Source organism: Onychostoma macrolepis, chromosome 05, assembly GCF_012432095.1.
Source record: "Onychostoma macrolepis isolate SWU-2019 chromosome 05, ASM1243209v1, whole genome shotgun sequence".
NCBI lineage: Eukaryota > Metazoa > Chordata > Actinopteri > Cypriniformes > Cyprinidae > Onychostoma > Onychostoma macrolepis.
Genome location: NC_081159.1, coordinates 45655508 through 45677706, shown reverse-complemented (window position 1 = coordinate 45677706; position 22199 = coordinate 45655508). Strand labels below are relative to the sequence as shown.

Sequence of the window (22199 nt, the reverse complement as noted above, 5' to 3'; positions counted from 1 at the left end):
CTGGTAAACCGACCCAAAGTTTGCAACTTTAAACGAAACCCGGGCGTCTGCGTTCATACAGTATGGCAGGATCGGTCGTGTGGGCGTTGGGTTGGGCACCGTGCACACACACACACACACACACACACAGATGTACAGACACTCCTATAGTCCCGGAGCAGAGCCCTACCCATAATGCTGTGCCAGACGGGCAGCAGGGCATGAGAAACAGCAGGTCTTGGGTGGGACCGGGATGATTCTACCTCTCCATTTACTGACCCAGAACATGAGAGACAGAAGCACAGACTTCAGGGAAACGCTGGCGCCAGTGCTTCTGGTGCGGCTCACTCCTCGTGTAAAGCCGTGAAGCACTGTGTGAAGAAGAGAAGAGATCAGTACAGAGAACAAATCAAACCCTAATCTAACCAGAGTCAAAAATCATCACTGACATGACAGATCCTGCAGTGTGTGTGTGTGTGTGTGTGTGTGTTACAGTGAGTGTCTGAGTGTGTATGTGTGTGTGTGAGCGTGTTTTTGTGACATATGAGGGCATAAATGTGTATAATGACATGTGTATGACAGGTATTACAAGGAGAAGGTGATTTATGAAGACATTTTCCCATGTCCCCATATTTCAAAACGCTTGTAAATCACACAGATTTAGTTTTTTTTGAGAAAGTAAAAATGCCTGTAGTCTCCTGTAAGGGGTAGGTTTAGGTGTAGGGTTGGTGTAGGGTGATAGAAAATACAGTTTGTACAGTATAAAAACCATTACGCCTATGGGATGTCCCTACAATTCACAAAAACAAAGCGTGTGTGTGTGTGTGTGTGTGTGTGTGTGTGTGTGCACGAATGATATACAATACAGATTCTCTAATGTTGTATCCGTGCAGTGCAAGAATCTACATTTCTGTTTAAAATAAATGCAAACACACCCTTGTTTTTGAAACGATGTTCTAAGCAGATTTCCATGTTGACACAAGTCTACAATTTTAATCCAATATGGATAAAAGACAGTCGGTGTGTGTTTACTCTGTTCAGCTTCATCTTCAGATGACTTCAGACCACTTCAGACATTCTACTGAGTATAGCTAACTCTGCAGCTACATGTCAGCTAACTCTCATTAGAATATTAGTAACTGTAAGGTGAGGGTTAGGGTCAGGAGAAGAAGTTAGCATATATACGTTTACCTACAAAGTGATTTATAGTCTGTAAAATGTCCAAGTGTTACCTGACAAACTTCTCAGAAATTGCTAGTACATTTCACAAATAATTACTATACAAATAATAATTTATTTGTAATAATACAATACTGATATGGACAAATGAAACAGTTGTACTGTAACCTAATGCATGTGTTAGGTCATAGACAGTTCAGACGCAGTTACATAAACTCCATAGACTAGTCTTAAGACTTAGTCATCTAATTATTTTTCTTCAGGACTGGTCATAACTTTTAAAGTCAGTAACATGAAAAGGTAAATTGGTCTAATTTGGATCCAGAAAGCAGCGCTGATTACTCCTTGACTAAGCACTAGTTCTTAAGACCGCAGGTGTGTTTGTGTAACTCGGTGGTTTGGCACAGGCTCAGATCACAGCTTACAGCATTCAGTCGTGTTCGATGGGTTTATTACGACGATCCAGATCACTGGTTACACTTTAGTTTGATAGTCCACTCTAGACATTCTACTTACTATAAGCAACTATTACAACATGTCAACTAGATGTTAGAGCATTAGTAGACTGTTAGTTTAGGGTTAGCAGAATAAGTTGACGTAATTATAAATTACTTATAGTCAGTAGAATGTCTAAAGTGGACTATAGAAATACTGTGTTAGCAGATTATTGGTTAAAGGCAGACACACACACACTTCAGACAGATGTGAGGTGTTTAAGCTGTGATGGTAAATCACAGCCTCAGGAAATGTACTAAATAAACCTCTAGATGAATAAATATCAGCCTGTGCCTCATATTTTCTTCTCTCAATTAGATGCAGAGGTGACTGTCTGAAGAGGAGCTCTTAAATATAACTTAAACACACACACACACACGCACGATGAAGGCGGGACGGATGGTGGACGTCTTGGCTGAGGTCCATGACTGAAGGACAAACACACTGAACATGAGCGCTGCGATTGGTTAGATAGGCAGAAAACACATGTGTCACACACACACACACACACACACACACACACGCACACACACACACGGCTCCCTGATCACTGACATTTCAAATACTCAACAGAGTGCATTTGCCAGAACCAGCACTCATTACACACATGAATAACACACACAAACACACACACACACACACACACACACACACACACACACACACACACACACACACATACATTACACATGAATAACACCCACACACACACACACACACACACACATACATTACACATGAATAACACACACACACACACACACACACACTCACATGTTTGTTTTAGTGGTTTACGGGGACTCTCCATAGGCGTAATGGTTTTTATACTGTACTTACTGTATGTGCTATTGTCCTACACCAACCCTACACCAAACCTACCCCTTACAGGAGACTACAGGCATTTTTAGATTTAAAAAAAAAAACACCATTTAGTATGTTTTTTAAGCCTTTTGATTTAAGGGGACATAGGCAGTGTCCTCATAAACCACCTTCACATTGTAATACCTCTGTCATACCCATGTTATTATACACATTTTTTCCCCGTAAACCACAAAAACCAGTACACACACACACACACACACACACACACACTCACACACACACACACACACACACACACACATGCACGCACACACGCACGCACACATCACATAACATCACATCACAGACAGATACTCATTACACTCGTTATCTTCTGCTTGTATTTACACAGTGTGACGGTATACACATTAAATGAATGAACCGCTCATTTCAAGATCTTCCCGGTCTGCTGTCATCTATGACATCCGCTTTGAACATTATTTCTTTCCAGCAGCGAGGCTATAGAGCTACTGCACAAACAGAAGCAGGAAAGATGGCCGTGCTCTTGTTTCTCTGGTGAACACACTGCTTCTCAGATTCCAGTTCAGAAACACAGGCCCTCTGTTAAAGCTGATTAGCCAAGAGGTGCTCAGTCTTACTTTTCAGGTTCAAATTAGACCAATCTACTGTTTTGTAACGGACTTGAAGAAGTTATGACCAGTCTTGATAAAAAAAAAAAAAACATTAGATGACTAACTTTTTTATGACTGGTCTTGAAGTCCTGAATCTAAACTGAGGAGGCAGACAAGAACTAGAATTGAAATTCAAATGAAGTAGAATAAAAATAATTGATATGTATATGAATATGCAGTATAAGTAATAAGTAATATTATAAATGATTTGTTTTTGTTTTTTGGTCAAAAACTTTGATAGCCTTTTTTAACATTTAAAGGAAGTTTTGTGGTCCTTTTCTTGGCCTTTCAGACAGACAGACAGAGCAGTTTACATTTACATGACAAACACTTCATTTCCCAGAATGCCATGTGCTGGATTTCTCAGAAGAGCAGTTAAAGTTCGTGTGGAGCGCACTGTACGCCTCTGAAAGCACAACATCTCAAGACCTGTCTGACTCAAACCAGCAATAAAATACAATAAGAACTTTGTTTTTTAATTCAGCTGGCTCCAGCCAATGCAGCATTATTTATACATGTAACTCTTTAATAAACATGCATATCTTTTATCATTTTATACATTTTTCCAAAGCCACTGGAGGCTGAACATGACACTGTAAACGATCCTTCATTAGACACAGATGAACGAAGTCCTAAACGTGCAGCTCTGGCTAACACTGCTCACTTCTGACTCCTAGCGCTTCAGGAACAGACCCAGAACTGAGCAAACATGCCTTCAAAGGCCTGAAACAGAGGAAACCGATCGCTTTAGCGTCAGAGTATAAGTACTTGGGATGACACACTACGTTTTAACTCACTACTTGAGACAAAAGCTAAAGAAGGAGCTAGGATTTTATTTAAGAAATAAGTCTTGCCTTTCATTTAACGCAAGGAAGAAGCTCGTGTCTGTGACTTTCTTACTGATTCTTGACTGTAGGTGATGTAGTTATCAGCATGCTGCTCTTATCTCCTTGCTTCCCTGGATGCCTTAAGATTTATTACATCCTGAGCGTTACATAATAGAGTTGCCTGGTCTTCTCTTACTGTTCGAAGGAAAATGCATTGATTTACACAGAAATGTGTTTTTGCTGCCACCGTATCTCTGTTGTTGGTAACTATTCATTGCGTTCCCAGTCTTATTATAATCTTATATGCCGCACCTTCAGACCGGAGCTCTCTTCAAATGAAACCGCGGCTAAATCAGTGTCTTTCAGTCATTTTAAAACACTTCTATTATTATTTATTTTTATTTTCCTTTATTTAACCAGGAAATCACATCTCTGAGACCTGTAAAGAAGTAGCTGCATGCATATATAGATGATCACCATAATCAATTATTGATAAAAATGTACTCTCTACTAATTTCTTGCAGGCCTTATAATGGAAACAGTCTAAAGAAGCTTAGTTTTGGTCTAAGCTTTTTCAACAACGTATCAATATCAAAAGCTAATCTTTCATCCATCCAAATACCTAGATATTTACAGGAGCTGACTCTTTCTGTAAATGAACCATTCAAGGTTGTAATTGTCAGGTTTGTTACTTTAGTGCGACTGGAAATCATATACTTCGTCTTAAGTTTGAACTTTAACAACGAGCGCTGCAGAACATGAAAAGCATCCTGTAATTGCTATAAAGCTTGTTCTAAAGAAGATGCTGCCGTATAAATAATTGTATCATCTGCATACTAATGTATTTTAGCTAAACCTATTCCATGGCCTAAATCGTTCATATAAACAGAAAATAACAAAGGGGCTAAAACAGATCCTTGAGGAACTCCAGTATTTATGTGAAGAGAAGGCACTGCATGAGACACACACCGAGTGCGTTCTGAGAAATCATTTTTGAACTATTTTAAAGCAGCTTCACTGAGACCTGTACACCCAATAGACAGACAGATCAATAAACAAAGCGGCACTGGACTTTTTCTATCTAGAGCGGTTATAATACCATTTGGGACTAATGTAGCTACGTCCCATTCTGAACCCTGACTGATAATCCTGAAGAATATTATTAGCTCACAAAAATAGTTTTAACTGAGAAAATTATTTGCAAATGCTTCTAATGCTGTACTTTTGTTGATATTTTATTGTTGTTTGTCATGTGTGTATTTGTATAACTGGGCCGCCAGGACACTCCTGTAACAGATTTTAATCTCTCCTGGTTAAATCAACACTTTCACTGGTGTCTTCTAGCTTCAGATTTGAGGATGTTGCTCCCAAAATGCATTCTAGTCGTTTTGCCGTGATTAAGGGGGTTGTTGGCCTCTCATTTACCCTGGTGAAGTCCTGGAGTGGTTTAGCTCTTCACATGTGACAGCATCAGTGCTCGTGTTCTCCTCACACACGTGTGTTCAGCGCAGCGTGGTGGACGAGTGTCTGCTGCCCCCTGCTGCTCACGGAGAGATCTGCGAGGCCCGGCTGCTCTCCTCCGGCTGTGTCTCTGGAGCAGGAATGACTGCGCTTCAACTGAAAACATACTTCTGCGAGAAAATAAGAATATAATCAAGTGCTGGTGCTGTGACAGAGAAACATGGCAGCAGCTGATTATATGATTATACTGGCATAAGAGGATTGTTGGGGTGTGTAATCACACACACATGTGCCCTTGACACGAAACATTCACACTGTTTAGTGCTGATCCACGTGCAGGAGAGAAGCAGATGTTGTCCCTTCTAGAACAGCTTTAGGTTACACTTTATTTTACAGAGATGCAAACATCAAAGTATGAGTAGACAAATATAAGAAGACAAAGTATGTCTACTTTTTAGACATAGATTTTGACTTAAAGAGTAAAGAAAACACTACACAAAACGTATTGAAACAACCAGTTCTTTATTGACCCTTGTTTTTTGATCTAAAGATGTGTTGTCACTGAAAGGGGAGGAGTTTGCCTCTATGATCCCGCTCCCGTCTCTGCTCAACAGAGCCAAAGAACACGGTGTTGAATCATAAACAGTTTTCTGGGGCTGAACGTGAGAAGGATAAATGAAGGGACTGTATTGTAAACAAACCTGTGTGTATGCTGTTCCCGGCTCTTCTTCTGCTTCAGGCACAGATTCAGAGAAGCTCAAACAGACTGAAAGTGATTTTTCATAATTAAACATGAAGGGGGGGAATGAGCTCTGAAACGCAGTGGAAATCAAGCCAAACGTTTAACTAAGTTCTGCTTCAGATTTAAGGCTGTTTCTTCCAATACTCCCAAAATGCATTCTAGTCATTTTACCGTGACTCAGGAGGTTGCAGGCCTTGGTCAAATCACCAGAACGGCCTTAGTGCTTTATTTAACGTGTTATTCTGCAGTTCTCCAGCTGTTTATCTGCTTCTGTAACTCTAATATAACAAAGGCTCATTTATAACACTTCAGAAAAACACAGATGAACTCGGAGCTAAATTTCATTTTGTAGAATCTCTTTCTTTAATGCAGAGATCAGCCCTGTTTGAATGACACCATCGGAGCTTCGTCAAGAGAAAATGACAGACTGAAGACGCAGGTGTGTGTGTGTGTGTGTGTGTGTGTGAGTGTGTGAGTGAGTGAGTGAGTGTGTGTGAGTGAGTGAGTGTGTGAGTGTGTGTGTGTGCGCGAGTGTGTGTGTGAGACGTACAAACGTCCACCTGCAGCTCGAGTCCGTGTGTTGTATTCCAGCTCTATCATATTACACACATCTGTAACAGTCTCTCAGCACGTTTCGATGGATTATCAGCTCACACTCTGGATTCTTCTTCACGCTGCGCTGAACCCAGAACACCATGAGGTTTAATGGGAAGTGTTCTTATGAAACGAATGCGTTGACTCTTCAGCTGATGAAGCGGGACGCAGCAGAGCTCTAGCGAGCAGAAGCTAAAGCAGCGCAGCAGAGGTCAGAGGTCATCCGGCTAGCCGCTGCGTCACCACCTCGCGGTACATGATGGAGATGTAGATGAAGAGCAGCAGGATGACGAAGAAGTCGTCCATGAAGCCCAGCAGCCCCACCACGCCCTCGGGGATGAAGTCCAGCGGCGAGGCCAGGTAGGTCAGAGCGCCCAGCACACACAGCAGGATCCGGATGCGGAACATCCAGAAGAGACCGCCGACGGAGAACATCTCCCTGAAGGCGTGCCGCAGCAGCGTCGGGACGTCCCTCAGACGGTCCAGCAGCTTCAGAGACACACAAACACAGCTGTGAGCTCATCTACAGCCCAGCACTTCACACACACACACACACACACACACACACACACACAGCGCTGGCCCAAATCATTACTACACTAGTATTACAAGCAGCTGAAAGTGGCTTGAAGTCAGTTATTTCTATCTTCTGCTGGAGTGTGTCGGGAGGAAATATCACTTTACATTTCCAAACATTCATTTAGCCATTAATTGTAATAATCCAGAGAGATTTGTCTGATCTGATCATCATCATCTGTCTGCAGTGACGTGAAGAACCAGAACAAACTGAGACTAAATCCAGAAGAACTGTGTCTCTGCTTCAAGAAACCTCCTGCGAAGCTCCTGAGAAACTCTGCTCGAGTGCAGCGAGGACAAAACCTGCTTTAAACACGAAGCATGCTCGCAACACGTGGATTTAGTTTAGTTCATAGAAGCTAACTGATCAAGAAAATCTATTTATGACATTATTTTTGATTATTACAGCATTTTTACACGTAATAAGTGATGGTTTGCCAGGTCTTTACTGCAGCGGACTTCAGTTGTTTGTGGCTTTGTTTTTCTTCACCGTGGAGAGGATCCTCCGATCACCAGCAGCGCTGTCCTCCGTGGACGTCCAGGTCTTTCTATGTCTCTGAGCTCATCAGTGCGCTCGTTTTCTCAGAATGACCCAAACTGTTGATTTGTCTCCTGCTCTCTCTCTCTGATGGATCCGTGTGGTTTCTGAAGCCTGACACTCGTCTCTTGTACGGAGAGATCCTTTGACCACATGATGCGAGTTCCTTAATTCCTTAACCTTGCCTCCAATTGTGATGAGAATACCTTCAAATTAAAGCTCAGAATCTGCACTTTAAGCCCACATCCATTATATAAACTAGAACTTGAATATGTTTTGGCCAGCAGCTAAAATAATACAAATTGTGCCTGTATCCAAATATGGACCTGACTGTATTCCAATACATTTGAAATGAATTATTTATAATCTATAAAAATATGTGGGCAATACATTATAAATACATTTTGTACATATTCGTTATATATTAATCTTAGATTTTAAATAATTAATAAGTGTATGATGAGTATATTTAAAAGTGTATGAAATATGGTTTCAAGTGGTGACTAAATGCATTTTAGTTCATATTCATGGTGTCCCAAAATAGCACAGTTAGTACACTTAATGTTTTTAAAATTATCTTAAGAAGTGCTAAATACTGTAATAGATCTCTGCACTTTCTCCAGCTGGGAGTGCTCCCCTTCAAGGCACTAAAACACGAGAAACAGGCTCTTCATCAGAATTACAGCTTCAGCTTCTACTACAAAGCCAGGAGAAAGAGCAGTGTGGTCATGTCTTCACTTGCGTCTGACCTGGACGGAGCGAACAGAACCGCCACAGACCGGCCGGAGACAACCTTCTGGAAAGTTTGCTTTGGCAAGACCCAAAAAACAATGAAAACAAACGAGGTTTTTGGCCTGAGTTTGTCTGAAATGACGTCACACCAGCTCATTCTGTGACCTGAAGTCTATCAGGGCCTTAACAAGCACCGACTGGCCTTTAGTTGCTCTTATTTTCCCAGCCGTTAACTGATCGTAAAGCAGTGGGTTTTATTGGCCTGAGACGTAAACTAAAAGCAACTGGTCACTTAAAGGGACAGTTAACCCCAACATGAAAACGGTCAGCGTTCACTCACTCCTGAGTTGTTCTAAACCTGTACGAGTTTCTTTCTTCAAAGGAAGATGTTTTGAAGAAGGTCGGTAACCAAATAGTTGATGGTCCCCACTGACTTCCTTAGTATGGAAACCACAGTGGAAGTCAATGCGGACGAGAACATGCCCAGCGCTCTTCAGAATGTCCTCCTCTGAAGAAAGACACAGGCACAGGTTTGGAAGGACTTGCTAATGATGTGTTTCGTGTTTTACTCACGGAGCGCGGCTGGCCGGAGAAGCGGCGGTTGTAGTCGTTGATGTCGCTGAGGATCAGCGCGGGTTCGACCTGACCGTCCTGCGTCTGAGCGCTGCGCCCCGTGTCTTGGAAAAGCGGGAAAAGCAGGGTCACCTGACAAACCAATGAAGGTCAACAGTCAACAAACACATACAGACTAACCAACGGCAGGCTTCATTCTGATGAGGAGTTACTTTCATCAGCGACACTTCTCTCACCGACGCGAGCGAGACATAACTAAACCAAAACCAGTTTTTAATGACAAACACTACTTCTTACCATTTGTCTGCAGATGGGGCAGTTGATGGCTCCGAGCCACGTCCCGTAACGCCAGTACGCGATGATGCACGGCCCTTGGGTTAAAAACAGAGCAGAAGTGATTACAGAGCAGCAGATACGCTCACGTTTGACCGCCGGATCTGAGATCAGCCTCACCGCAGAACAGATGACCGCAGTTGGTCTCGACGGGCAGAACGGCCTGCTGCAGACACACGGGACACGACATGTCCGAGTAAAACTGATGCCTGGACTCCGACGACGACAGCTGACCAACACAGGAGCCAACACTGAAATCATCTTCATTTAACGGATCACAGCTGGACATGACATTATAAACGTGATTCGCTTTATAGTGTTTATAGCTTAGCGTCAATCAAGCCACGTTTATTCCTAAAGCGCTTCAAACAATACAGACTGATTCAGAGCGGCTTCACGGTAATAAACAGGAACTCGTCATTCATTAAATCGACCCCTCGCACAGCTTCTGAGGGGTCAGATCCGAACCCGAGCAGCGCTGAGGGATATTTTTACAGCTCATGGTACAAATATAGAGCGTGAGCTTAAATAAACAGCAGGATTGCGGAGCGCAGCTGCTCTTCTCAAACAGTGCGAGAGCGCTAGAGACTCCTAAACAAGGCATATTTCACAAACCTGCTCTGACTGAAGCTGCTCTCGGACCACACGCACATGCTCCTGATTGTCCGGGTGAATCCTCTGCTGCTCGTTCCTGAGACCAGACCACAGCGCACCGGTTATTACACTCATCTCTGATATCGTTTTACTAGCGGGTGCAGGACAGTATAGTTCATTAATGTAAGTGAGGAGAGCAAAAAAGTCAACTGTGACATATTACACCCAAAAATTATTATTCAGACACTGACCTGAGCATGTTTTACTGAAGTGTTTTTCTTTAATTGCTAATGTGATCATTAGATCCGATCCTAACAAACCATACATCAATGGAAAGATTATTTATTCAGCTTCAGATGATGTATACATCTCTATTTCAACAAAATTGACCCTTACGACTGGTGTTGTGCTCCACGGTCACATACTTTATTACCATTTTCTAAACTATAGTGAATAAACTGAGATATAATGTGAGAAACGCTGAAGGTGTCTGAATAAGTTTTGGTTTGACTGTGTCGCTGGAGCGTGGGGTCAGGGGTCAGAGGTCAGCGTCGGGTCTCACCTGCAGAGCAGCGTCGCCAGACCCACCAGAAAGGTGAGGCTGAGCACCAGCACCAGCAGGACCGGGTCGCTCACTCCTTCAATCAGAGAGTCCTCATCTGGAGCCATAGATCCGTCCAAACACACGCTGCCTTCCATCACACCTGCGCATATCCTCCAGCCAGCGGCTCACACACACCTGCGCACACACACACACACACACACACACGTGCCAGGACTGACATCTACAATCTTACAGTAGATTTCTGTTTCAAATAAATGCTGTTCTTCTGAACTTTCCATTCATCTGTGAATCCTGAAGAATAAAATGTAACGGTTTCCACAAAAATATTGTGCAGCACAACTGTTTTCAACATTGATAATAATCAGAAATGTTTGTTGAGCAGTAAATCAGCATATTAGAATGATTTCTGAAGATCACGTGACACTGAAGACTGCAGTAATGATGCTGAAAATACAGCTGCGCATCACAGAAATAAATTACAGTTTAATATATATTCACACAGAAAACATGTTTTACACTCACTGTAATAATATTTCACAATACTAACGTCGCTGCTTTTGACTTCCAGACCTCATACTTCTGAATATTAGCCTACATGTCTGATAATAATACAACATTACATTTAAATGTCTGATGAGCTGATAATAACATTACACATCTGATAATCTATGAGAATGACACACTGTATGTGCACGTCTGTCTAACTATGAGAATAATAACATTATATTCACACGTCTGCCGATCGTGACTGAGTCTGATTATATACGAGAATAAATATATTAAAATAAACACACAACAGTGATTCACAGGACACACACACACACACACACACACGCACGCACGCACGCACGCACACACACACACACACACACACACACACACACACACACAATATCTCCCGTTCAGACACTTACATGAGATAAACACTGCCGTTTCAGGCTTCAAATACACTTTCGCACAGATGAATGTTCAGTGTTAGTGTGTGTTAGCGTTGTGGACTCGGTTAGTTCCGCATTCCTCTTCTTCTTCGGGTTTTATGGCGGTTAACTCGCGGATTACTGCTTCATTAGCGCCCTCTTCAGCTCCGGAGCGCGGAACAAACAATAGGCTCAAATTACATTCTGAGGGAAAACGAGAGAAGAACCCTATCGACATTTTCTTGCGTATTCATCATATCTTATAAAAACACTGTTCCCTTTAATAAAAAGCGCACACAGTTCCGCACTCGTCTACCGTCGCCTTGTTGAAAGCGGCGCGTTGCGCTGCCTGTCTCATTTCATCAAGTCTTATCTGCGCGATTTTTAAATAAAAATTTTTTTACCATACTGATTTTTAATAAAATGTAACGTTTTTCCCCCTCGTTTTAAGATCATCTTTCAGTAAAGCGGTTTTCTGCTGTGAGATTTTCCGTCAGGCATTAGGTGCCCCGATCCTGCAGGGTGGCAGCTGAAGGACCCCTGAGGGAAAAATCCTCAGAGCGGCGCCGCTTGTGTCTGTCTGTCACCGCCGCTTTATTCGTCAAAATCAGCTTCTCGCCGCTCTAATTCGACAGGATTTCGCTCGCCACCGGACTCTGATCGCACCGTGAGCGGCGGAAGCTCCGTTTCACTCGTGTATTTACTCGTTCATCTAGTTTATCAGCGGTCCGAATCGAACATGAGCGCCGTGGAGCCTCTGGATCGAGTGGAGCTCTGCGAGAGTCTCCTGACGTGGGTGAGTAACGGTAATGTGTTCGTGAGATAAATCTGATTTCTCTGGTGTTTACATCTTCCTCACGAACAGCACATTACACCAACAGACCGTGATTCATATCTGCGTTTCAGTGTTCTTCGAACTGCTTTGTGAATATGATACAACAAAGTGGTAATCTTTCAGTACCATGGTAAATGCCACAGTACCACGGTATTGGCATCTGATGTCATCACTGTGATACTGTCACAGCGTTTCTTCATAATTATAATCGCTATATTGAAGATCAGTCACATAAACACCGTCTCTTTAAGACTAGTACTAGTCTCACTAACTAGCAGTCAGTCAAGAGTTAATCAGTCTTCGTTTCTGATTCATATCGGACCAAACTAAGCGAGTCATTAAGTTTTTATTCTTTAAGACCGGTCTTAGATTTTAAAATCACTTACTTGCAGAGCTAGTTTGGACTAATTAAAATCTGAAAAGTCGACTGATTACCATTTGACTAACTAGCTGGTCTGATTAGTTCTTAACATGGTGCCTGTGTTTTCCTCCAGACAGAGCCTGACTGGTAAGACTAGTAAGTTAGTGATGTGAGTGAGTCTGAGCGGCTTCACTCATCAGGATCTGTAACTACATTCTTTCAGACAATAAATGATTCCGCTTCGTTTAGAGTCTGTGGATGATTAGACCGTAAAGTGCTGTGGAGTGACTTCAATTGACATCAATTGATTATGAGATGACTGAGCGTCTCTGTCTGAGCTCCTATTGATCATCGCATTGATCCATCAGTGTCCGATAAAGCATCTAATTGTGTGTGTGTGTGTGTGTTGTTGTAATTAATGCTGATGAGTCAGCGCTGTCTCTCTCTTCATTAGTTCAGGCCGGCTCCTGGCCAGACCGGTTTATGGTGTTTTAGGGCTGGTAATCAAGACCCACAATGAGTGACTGTTGTATAAAAGTGTCAGTTTACATCTAGTTAGTAATTAGCTCTGGTGTGTGTCCTGATCAGTATTAACGACTCTTAATCGGATTGTTTATATCTGACACATGCAGACATGAGCATGGATGGCCGTCACATCATGAGCAGATCAATCCCAGCATCCTCTGAGGCCAGCGCTTTGAGTTCAGAACAGAGCTTACGATCGAGTGAGAAGCTTCCTTCTGAAAGAAATGAAAGTAAACAAACAGAGGATATTGTGTAACATTCTCATGCTGAGTTTATAAAGTCATGATGGAAGAACAAAGAGAAGTTCCGAAGCGTGAGAAGGGAAGATGTGAGACAGCACGTGTGTTATAATGTGATGTCTGGAGTTATTTCATAGTGCCAGTTTATTATAAAATGCATGCATACACGCATTTAGTTTATGCTTTCAGTACAGTAAGAGTGTCTGAATGTGTTTGCGTTTGAGCTCAAACAGAAAGCGTCTCTGTCTGACAGAAATATCCTGATATTTCTGCACGGATGTGAAATTCTGCTCTAGTGTTTGTCGTGGAACACAAACCTCATAAAACATAAGTGAAGTGCTGTGTGTGCGTGTGTTCGGTGTGAGTGTGCGGTGTGAGAGTGCGTGTGCTCAGTGTGAGTGTGCTCAGTGTGAGTGTGCTCAGTGTGAGTGTGCTCAGTGTGAGTGTGCTCAGTGTGAGTGTGCGTGGTGTGAGTGTGCGTGGTGTGAGTGTGCGTGGTGTGAGTGTGCGTGGTGTGAGTGTGTGCGGTGTGAGAGTGCTTGATGAGAGTGCGTGTGCTCAGTGTGAGTGTGCTCGGTGTGAGTGTGCGTGGTGCGTGTGCGGTGTGAGAGTGCGTGTGTGAGTGTGCGGTGTGAGAGTGCTTGATGAGTGCGTGTGTGAGAGTGCGTGTGCGCGGTGTGAGTGTGTGTGCGGTGTGAGTGCGTGTGCGGTGTGAGTGTGCTCGGTGTGAGTGTGCGGTGTGAGTGTGCGGTGTGTGTGTGCTCGGTGTGAGTGCGTGTGCTCGGTGTGAGTGTGCGTGGTGAGAGTGCGTGTGCTCGGTGTGAGTGTGTGCGTGGTGAGTGCGTGTGTTCGGTGTGAGAGTGCGTGGTGAGAGTGCGTGTGCTCGGTGTGAGAGTGCGTGGTGAGTGCGTGTGCTGGTGTGAGAGTGCGTGGTGAGTGCGTGTGCTCGGTGTGAGTGCGTGGTGAGTGCGTGTGCTCGGTGTGAGAGTGCGTGGTAAGAGTGCGTGTGCTCGGTGTGAGAGTGCGTGGTGAGAGTCGGTGTGAGAGTGCGTGTGCTCGGTGTGAGAGTGCGTGTGCTCGGTGTGAGAGTGCGTGTGCTCGGTGTGAGAGTGCGTGTGCTCGGTGTGAGAGTGCGTGTGCTCGGTGTGAGTGTGCGTGGTGAGAGTGCGTGTGCGGTGTGAGTGTGCGTGGTGAGTGCGTGTGCTCGGTGTGAGAGTGCGTGTGCGGTGTGCGTGTGTGAGAGTGCGTGTGTTTGGTGTGCGTGGTGTGAGAGTGCGTGTGTTCGGTGTGCGAGTGCGTGTGAGAGTGCGGTGTGAGAGTGCGTGTGCGTGTGTGTGAGTGCGTGTGTCGGTGTGAGTGTGCGTGTGAGTGTGAGTGTGCGTGTGTGTGTGTGTGTGTGTGTGTGTGTGTGAGAGTGTGTGTGTGAGTGTGTTCGGTGTGAGTGCGTGTGCTGTGTGAGTGCGTGGTGAGTGCGTGTGCTCGTGTGAGTGTGCGTGTGTTCGGTGAGAGTGCGTGTGCTCGTGTGAGAGTGTGTGAGAGAGAGTGTGTGTGAGAGTGTGTGTGAGTGTGTGAGAGAGAGTGTGTGTGTGTGAAGTGTGTGTGTGTGCGTGTGCTCGGTGAGAGTGCGTGTGCTGTGTGAGAGTGCGTGCGGTGTGAGAGTGTGCGTGTGTGAGAGTGCTTGATGAGAGTGCGTGTGTGAGTGTGCGGTGTGAGAGTGCTCGTGTGAGTGTGTGTGTGTGTGTGTGTGTGTGTGTGAGTGTGCTCAGTGTGAGTGTGCGTGTGTGTGAGAGAGAGTGTGTGAGAGAGTGCGTGTGAGAGTGTGTGAGAGTGTGAGAGTGCGGTGTGAGTGTGTGAGAGAGTGCGTGTGTGAGAGTGCTTGATGAGAGTGCGTGTTCGTGTGAGTGTGTGTGAGTGCGTGTGCGCGGTTTGAGAGTGTGAGTGCGGTGTGAGAGTGCGTGTGTGAGAGTGTGTGTGTGTGTGAAGTGTGTGTGTGTGAGAGAGTGCGTGTGCGTGTGTGCGTGTGTTGGTGTGAGTGCGTGTGAGTGCGTGGTGTTCGGTGTGAGAGTGCTTGATGAGAGTGCGTGTGCACGGTGTGAGAGTGCAAGTGTTCGGTGTGAGTGCGTGTGAGAGTGCGTGTGCACGGTGTGAGAGTGCTCGGTGTGAGTGTGAGTGTGCGTGTGAGTGTGCGTGATGAGAGTGCGTGTGAGTGCGTGTGCGGTGAGAGTGCGTGTGCGTGTGTGTGAGAGAGAGTGTGTGAGAGTGCTTGATGAGAGTGCGTGTGAGTGTGCGTGATGAGAATGTGAGTGTTCGTGTGAGAGTGCAAGTGTTCGGTGTGAGTGTGCGTGATGAGAATGTGAGTGTTCGTGTGAGAGTGCAAGTGTTCGGTGTGAGAGTGCATGTGCGGTGTGAGAGTGCTTGATGAGAGTGCGTGTGTGAGTGTGTGTGAGAGTGTGTGTGTGTGTGTGTTCGGTGTGCGTGTGCTCGGTGTGAGTGTGCTCGGTGTGAGTGTGTTCGGTGTGAGTGTGCTCGGTGTGAGTGTGCTCGGTGTGAGTGTGCGTGTGTTCGGTGTGAGTGTGCGTGGTGAGAGTGCGTGTGTTCGGTGTGCGTGTGTTCGGTGTGAGAGTGCGTGTGTTCGGTGTGAGAGTGCGTGTGCTCGGTGTGAGAGTGCGTGTGCTCGGTGTGAGTGTGCTCGGTGTGAGTGTGTGAGTGTGTGTGTGTGTGTGTGTTCGGTGTGAGGTGTGCGTGTGTGAGTGTGTGCGTGGTGAGAGTGTGTGTGTGTGCGTGTGTGTGTGTGCGTGTGTTCGTGTGAGTGTGCGTGTGCTCGGTGTGAGAGTGCGTGTGTTCGGTGTGAGTGTGCGTGTGTGCGTGTGCTCGGTGTGAGAGTGCGTGTGCTCGGTGTGAGTGCGTGTGTTCGGTGTGAGTGTGCGCGGTGTGAGAGTGCGTGTGTTCGGTGTGAGTGTGCGTGTGTGAGAGTGCTCGGTGTGAGTGTGCGCGGTGTGAGAGTGCGTGTGTTCGGTGTGAGAGTGTGTGTGAGAGTGCTTGATGAGAGTGCGTGTGCTCGGTGTGAGAGTGCGTGTGTTCGGTGTGAGTGTGCGTGGTGCGTGTGCGCGTGTGAGAGTGCGTGTGTTCGGTGTGAGTGTGCGTGGTGAGAGTGCTTGATGAGAGTGCGTGTGCACGGTGTGAGAGTGCAAGTGTTCGGTGTGAGAGTGCGTGTGCGCGGTGTGACAGTGCGTGTGTTTGGTGTGAGTGCGTGGCGAGAGTGTGTGTGCGCGGTGTGACAGTGCGTGTGTTCGGTGTGAGTGTGCGTGGTGAGAGTGCGCGTGTTCGGTGTGAGTGTGCGTGGTGAGAGTGCTTGGTGAGAGTGCGTGTGCGCGGTGTGACAGTGCGTGTGTTCGGTGTGAGTGTGCGTGATGAGAATGTGAGTGTTCGGTGTGAGTGTGCGTGGTGAGAGTGCTTGGTGAGAGTGCATGTGCGGTGTGTGAGAGTGCGTGGTGAGAGTGCGAGTGTTCGGTGTGAGAGTGCGTGGTGAGAGTGCATGTGCGCGGTGTGAGAGTGCGTGTGTTCAGTGTGAGTGTGCGTGGTGAGTGTGCGCGGTGTGAGAGTGCGTGTGCGCGGTGTGAGAGTGCGTGTTCGGTGTGAGTGTGCGTGGTGAGTGTTCGTGTGAGTGTGCGTGGTGAGAGTGCGCGGTGTGAGTGTGCGTGGTGAGAGTGCGTGTGCTCGGTGTGAGTGTGCGTGGTGAGTGCGTGTGAGTGCGTGTGTGAGTGTGCGTGGTGAGAGTGCGGTGTGAGTGCGTGGTGAGAGTGCTTGGTGAGAGTGCGTGTGCGTGTGCGGTGTGACAGTGCGTGTGTTCAGTGTGAGTGTGCGTGTGTGTGAGAGAGTGCGTGTGTTCGTGTGAGTGTGCGTGATGAGAATGTGAGTGTTCGGTGTGAGTGTGTGAGAGTGCGTGAGAGTGCGTGCTCGGTGTGAGTGCGTGTGAGTGCGTGTGTGTGGTGTGAGAGTGCGTGGTGAGAGTGCGTGTGCGTGTGTGAGTGTGTGTGAGAGAGTGCGTGTGAGAGTGCATGTGCGCGGTGTGACAGTGCGTGTGTTCAGTGTGAGTGTGCGTGGTGAGAGTGCGGTGAGAGTGCGTGTGTGTGTGTGAGTGCGTGTGTTCGTGTGAGAGTGCGTGAGTGCGTGTGTGTGTGTGTGTGTGAGTGTGCGTGTGTGAGAGTGTGTGTGTGTGTGAGTGTGCGTGGTGAGTGCGTGTGTTCGGTGTGAGTGTGCATGGTGAGTGCGTGTGTTCGGTGTGAGTGTGCATGGTGAGAGTGCGTGAGTGCGTGTGTGTGAGTGCGTGGTGAGAGTGCGTGTGTCGGTGTGAGTGTGCGTGGTGAGAGTGCTTGATGAGAGTGCGCGTGTGTGAGAGTGCGTGTGTGTGGTGTGAGAGTGTGCGTGTGTGCGGTGTGAGTGTGCGTGGTGAGAGTGCGTGTGCGTGTGAGTGCGTGGTGAGAGTGCGTGTGCGTGTGAGAGTGCGTGTGCTCGGTGTGAGTGCGTGCGTGTGTGAGAGTGCGTGCGTGTGTGAGAGTGTGAGAGTGCGTGTGAGAGTGCGTGTGCGTGGTGTGAGTGTGCGTGGTGCGTGTGCGCGGTGTGAGAGTGCGTGCGCGGTGTGAGAGTGTGCGTGGTGAGGGTGGGTGTGAGAGTGCTTGTGTGCGCGGTGTGAGAGTGCGTGTGCTCGGTGTGAGAGTGCGTGTGCGCGGTGTGAGAGTGCGTGTGCGCGGTGTGAGAGTGCGTGTGCGCGGTGTGAGAGTGCGTGTGAGTGCGTGTGCTCGGTGTGAGTGTGCGTGGTGAGTGCGTGTGTTCGGTGTGAGAGTGCGTGTGCGCGGTTTGAGAGTGTGAGTGCGGTGTGAGAGTGCGTGTGAGTGCATGTGTTCGGTGTGAGTGTGCGTGGTGTGAGTGCGTGCGTGTGCTCTGCGTGTGAGTGCGTGTGTTCGGTGTGAGTGTGCGTGGTGAGAGTGCGTGTGTAAGTGTGTGTGTGTGTCCCCGTAAAACAAAAGGCTTAAAAAACATACAAAACTGTAAAATTCAAAAATCGCCATTAGTCTCCTGTAAGGGGTAGGTTTAGGTGTAGGGTTGGTGTAGGACAATAGCACATACAGTAAGTACAGTATAAAAACCATTACACCTATGGAGAGTCCCCATAAACCACAAATACCAGACTGTGTGTGTGTGTGTGTTGACTGGGTTCAGTTCGTTCTCTCAGATTTGAACATGTGATCATGCGGAGAGTTTTTTTGATCACCTGTGAGGTTACAGACGAGACACTGATGTGAGACTCAGCTGAGCAGAAATGGACATCAGTTGAGCTTTAATTCAGTGTGATGGAGTTTCATTTGTGTCGTCTGTACTGTTTTTGACTATTTAATTCCCATTTACTTCTGTTAATGTAATTTTAATGCTAATATTTGTCTAAGTTGAATGCATTATTCAAAACAATCTCATTGTTGAGTCTCTTGTGTGTCAGAGATGTGATGGCGACTGTGACCGATACTCAGTTCAGTGTTTAGTGACGCTGCTGCGGTCTCTGTGGTTAAACACTGCAGATGGTGCTTGACTGAACAAAAGGGAAGCGGCGCTGTGATTTACTGCTCAATTCAGTCCAGTTCACCAGCGCACAACCTTATGTTACATAAAAGTGTGTTTTCATAAGCTTTCTTACGAATGTAATAACTGTCTGAAGTGATGAAGGCAAAGTCATAATGTCAGCACTCACTTCCCAGGTTAAAAACAAAAAACAGTACACTTCCATAATGTACTTAAAGTGCTCTATTTTAATGCTCTATTGTGTGTACTTAATATATTGTACTTGTAACTTAAAAGCATCTAATTGTACTCAACTGTGCTATTTTGGGACATCAAGAATATGAACTAAATTGTGACCCTGCAGCACAAAAGCAGTCATAAGCAGCACAGGTATATTTGTAGCGATACAACAATACATTGTATGGGTCACAATTATCCTTTTTTTTTTTTTTTTTTTTTTAACGCCAAAAATGAATATTAAGTAAAGATCATGTTTCATGAAGATATTTTGTAAATTTCCTACCATAAATATATCAAAACTTCATTTTTGATTAGTAATATGCATTGCTAAGAACTTCATTTGAACAACTTTAAAGGCGATTTCCTCAATATTTAGATTTTATTGCTCCCTCAGATTCCAGATTTTCAAATAGTTGTATCTCAGACAAATATTGTCCTCCGATCCTAACAAACCATACATCAATGGAAAGATTATTTACTCAGCTTCAGATCATGTATAAATCTCAATTTAAAAAAAAGACCCTTATTACTGGTTTTGTGCTCCAGTGTCACAAATGTGCTTTTAACATACTATCTCTGTATTTAAAAAATGTATTTAGTCGCCACTTGTAGCACACTTGAGTGTACTGGTGTATGAAAGATGGGTTCAAGTGGTGACTAAATACATTTTTAAATACAGAGATAGTATGTTAAATGCATATTTTAGTTCATATTCATAATGTCCCAAAATAGCACAGTTGAGTACACGTAGTTGATCTTAAGTTTATCTTAAGAAGACTCATTTTTAGTATATTAAGTACAAAAATAGAGCACTTTAAGTACATTATATTAATGTACTTTTTTTTATTTTAAACCTGGGTTCCGTCGAGTTTCACCAGAAACTGCAGACAGGAAGCAGAAGTGAAGTGGATTGATGTGAGTCTCTGAAGGGTTGTGTTTCTGCTCCAGATGTGAAGCGTCTCACGCCCAAACACACGCTGACGTCTCACATTCCTCACAGAGCGGCGAGCCCAGCTGACGACGCACGTCTTTCTGTTTCCACCTCTGCTCTGTTTCCTGTGGGCGGGACTTCCTGTCTGATCCTGAGCTCAGTGTGACGTTAGTGAGGAAATCTCCGCAGCACAATAGCGGTTTGTGTTGATGCTGAGCTCCAGCGTGAAGTCAGATTGTGTTTTGATTGCCGTCCAGAGCTCCTGAATGCAAAAACGCTTTCCTTTGTGGAAACATGAGAGAAAGCCGAGTCTCCAGGAACCGAGAGCTAGCTGTTAATGCAGATTACAGAGTGATTGCATAAGCAGAAGTGAATGGAGCCTGTGTGTGTGAGACATTTCCCAACACGTGACGTCTAAAATGAGTGTTTGTTCATGTAATAACAGCTGTGGTGTAGAACATAAACACACAGATGCAGCTCAGCGTCTCATTGAGTGTTTGTCTGTTGTGTTCAGATCCAGACGTTCGGTGTGGAGGCGCCGTGTGCAGCGGTGGACGAGCTGACCAGCGGAGTGGCAATGGCACAAGTCCTGCAGAAAATGTATGTGAAGCAGTAGGGCTGCTCGATTACGACAAAACTCATAATCACCATTATTTTGGAATTATTTAACACCATTATGAGTGGGCCATATGACCAAAGCTTTATAGGAGTGATTTATTTAAAGGTAGCGATCTGTATCAAATAGCCTTTATATTTTCTGTAAATAAGGTTGCTATGACATCTGCATTTTAGAGACCGGTCTTCAAAATTATTGAAAATAATTAAACTGTCAGTAATAAAAAAAAAAAAAAGCAAAGGACAAATACATTAGAATAAAAAAGATCCTAATGGAACAAACTGCGCTTAAAGGTTGTTGTTTATTAATGCAAATCTAAAGTATTCAGTTAACAGCCTCCTACAGAAATCAAATAATCTAATGTAATATAAAACAGCAGTCTTCATTGTAAGAATTAAACTTAATTTGTTTCTTATTAAAGCTATAAAAGTCCTTCAGTCGAGCAGTGAGTGATTTATTTTTATTTCTTTGTCGTTTGTTTTGATTAATATGAAGCACCCCGTCACAGCAGGAATATTAGCGCGCTGTCACTTTAAGAGCCGCACGCATCCAGTTTACGGTTACACACGTGTTTTCATTCTCAACTGTTTATGTTTATTACATAACCGATGAGGGATTACATGAATAATCACTAAGCGCTGCATTTTAACACATGTTTGCGTGTATTTGAGCGTTTAGGCGCGCAGCTTGAGCTGAAGATGGCTTGACGTGTCCGTGTTCTGTCCGTCTCTGAGCATCACAGATATCCTCCGGAGGAACAGCACAGCTCTCACGCTTTTAAAAACACTAATAAATCTAATCAACTTTAATAAATCAAGCACGTCCTGTTTTGCAAAAGTCACGTTACATGATTTTACTGAATTGCACGTGAAACTGGGCTTTTATGGAGGAGCGGAAGGGGGCGGAATAATGGTTTTATCTCTATTATTGTATTTTCATAATCGTTGGAGGCTAAAATTGAAACTGTATTTTGATTAATTGCACAGCCCTATGAAGCACACACAACACAGTCTGTCTCAGTTTGTTCTGGTTCTTCACGTCACTGCAGACAGACTGATGATGATCAGATCAGACAAATCTCTCTGGATTATTACAATTAATGGCTAAATGAATGTTTGGAAATGTAAAGTGATATTTCCTCCCGACACACTCCAGCAGAAGATAGAAATAACTGACTTCAAACCACTTTCAGCTGCTGAAGATACTAGAGTTGTAATAATTTTGGCCACCACTGTATATCTATACACACACACACACATATATATATATATATATATATATCACGATATGATTATTTTTCC

General features: G+C 44.9%; 2 protein-coding genes across 3 annotated transcripts in view; one reads left to right on the top strand and one right to left on the bottom strand.

The window, feature by feature from the left end:
- Positions 1–5955: 5955 nt before the first annotated feature.
- On the bottom strand, positions 5956–11748 carry rnf170 (ring finger protein 170). The gene is made up of 7 exons (XM_058774912.1): positions 11596–11748; positions 10679–10855; positions 10138–10213; positions 9643–9751; positions 9487–9560; positions 9190–9321; positions 5956–7259 (listed from the first exon to the last, which is right to left on the bottom strand). The coding sequence occupies exons 2-7, from the start codon at positions 10813–10815 to the stop codon at positions 6990–6992; spliced, it is 798 nt and encodes a 265-aa protein (XP_058630895.1). The 5' UTR covers positions 10816–10855; positions 11596–11748; the 3' UTR covers positions 5956–6989.
- A 382-nt stretch (positions 11749–12130) lies between these two features.
- Positions 12131–22199, top strand: part of hook3 (hook microtubule-tethering protein 3) — a 34515-nt gene continuing 24446 nt past the window's right edge. For both annotated transcript variants that reach the window (XM_058774910.1, XM_058774911.1), the window contains exons 1-2: positions 12131–12394; positions 20797–20882. In XM_058774910.1, the coding sequence (XP_058630893.1) occupies positions 12338–12394; positions 20797–20882 (143 nt within the window). In that variant the 5' untranslated portion in view covers positions 12131–12337. The remainder of the gene's footprint in view (positions 12395–20796; positions 20883–22199) is intronic.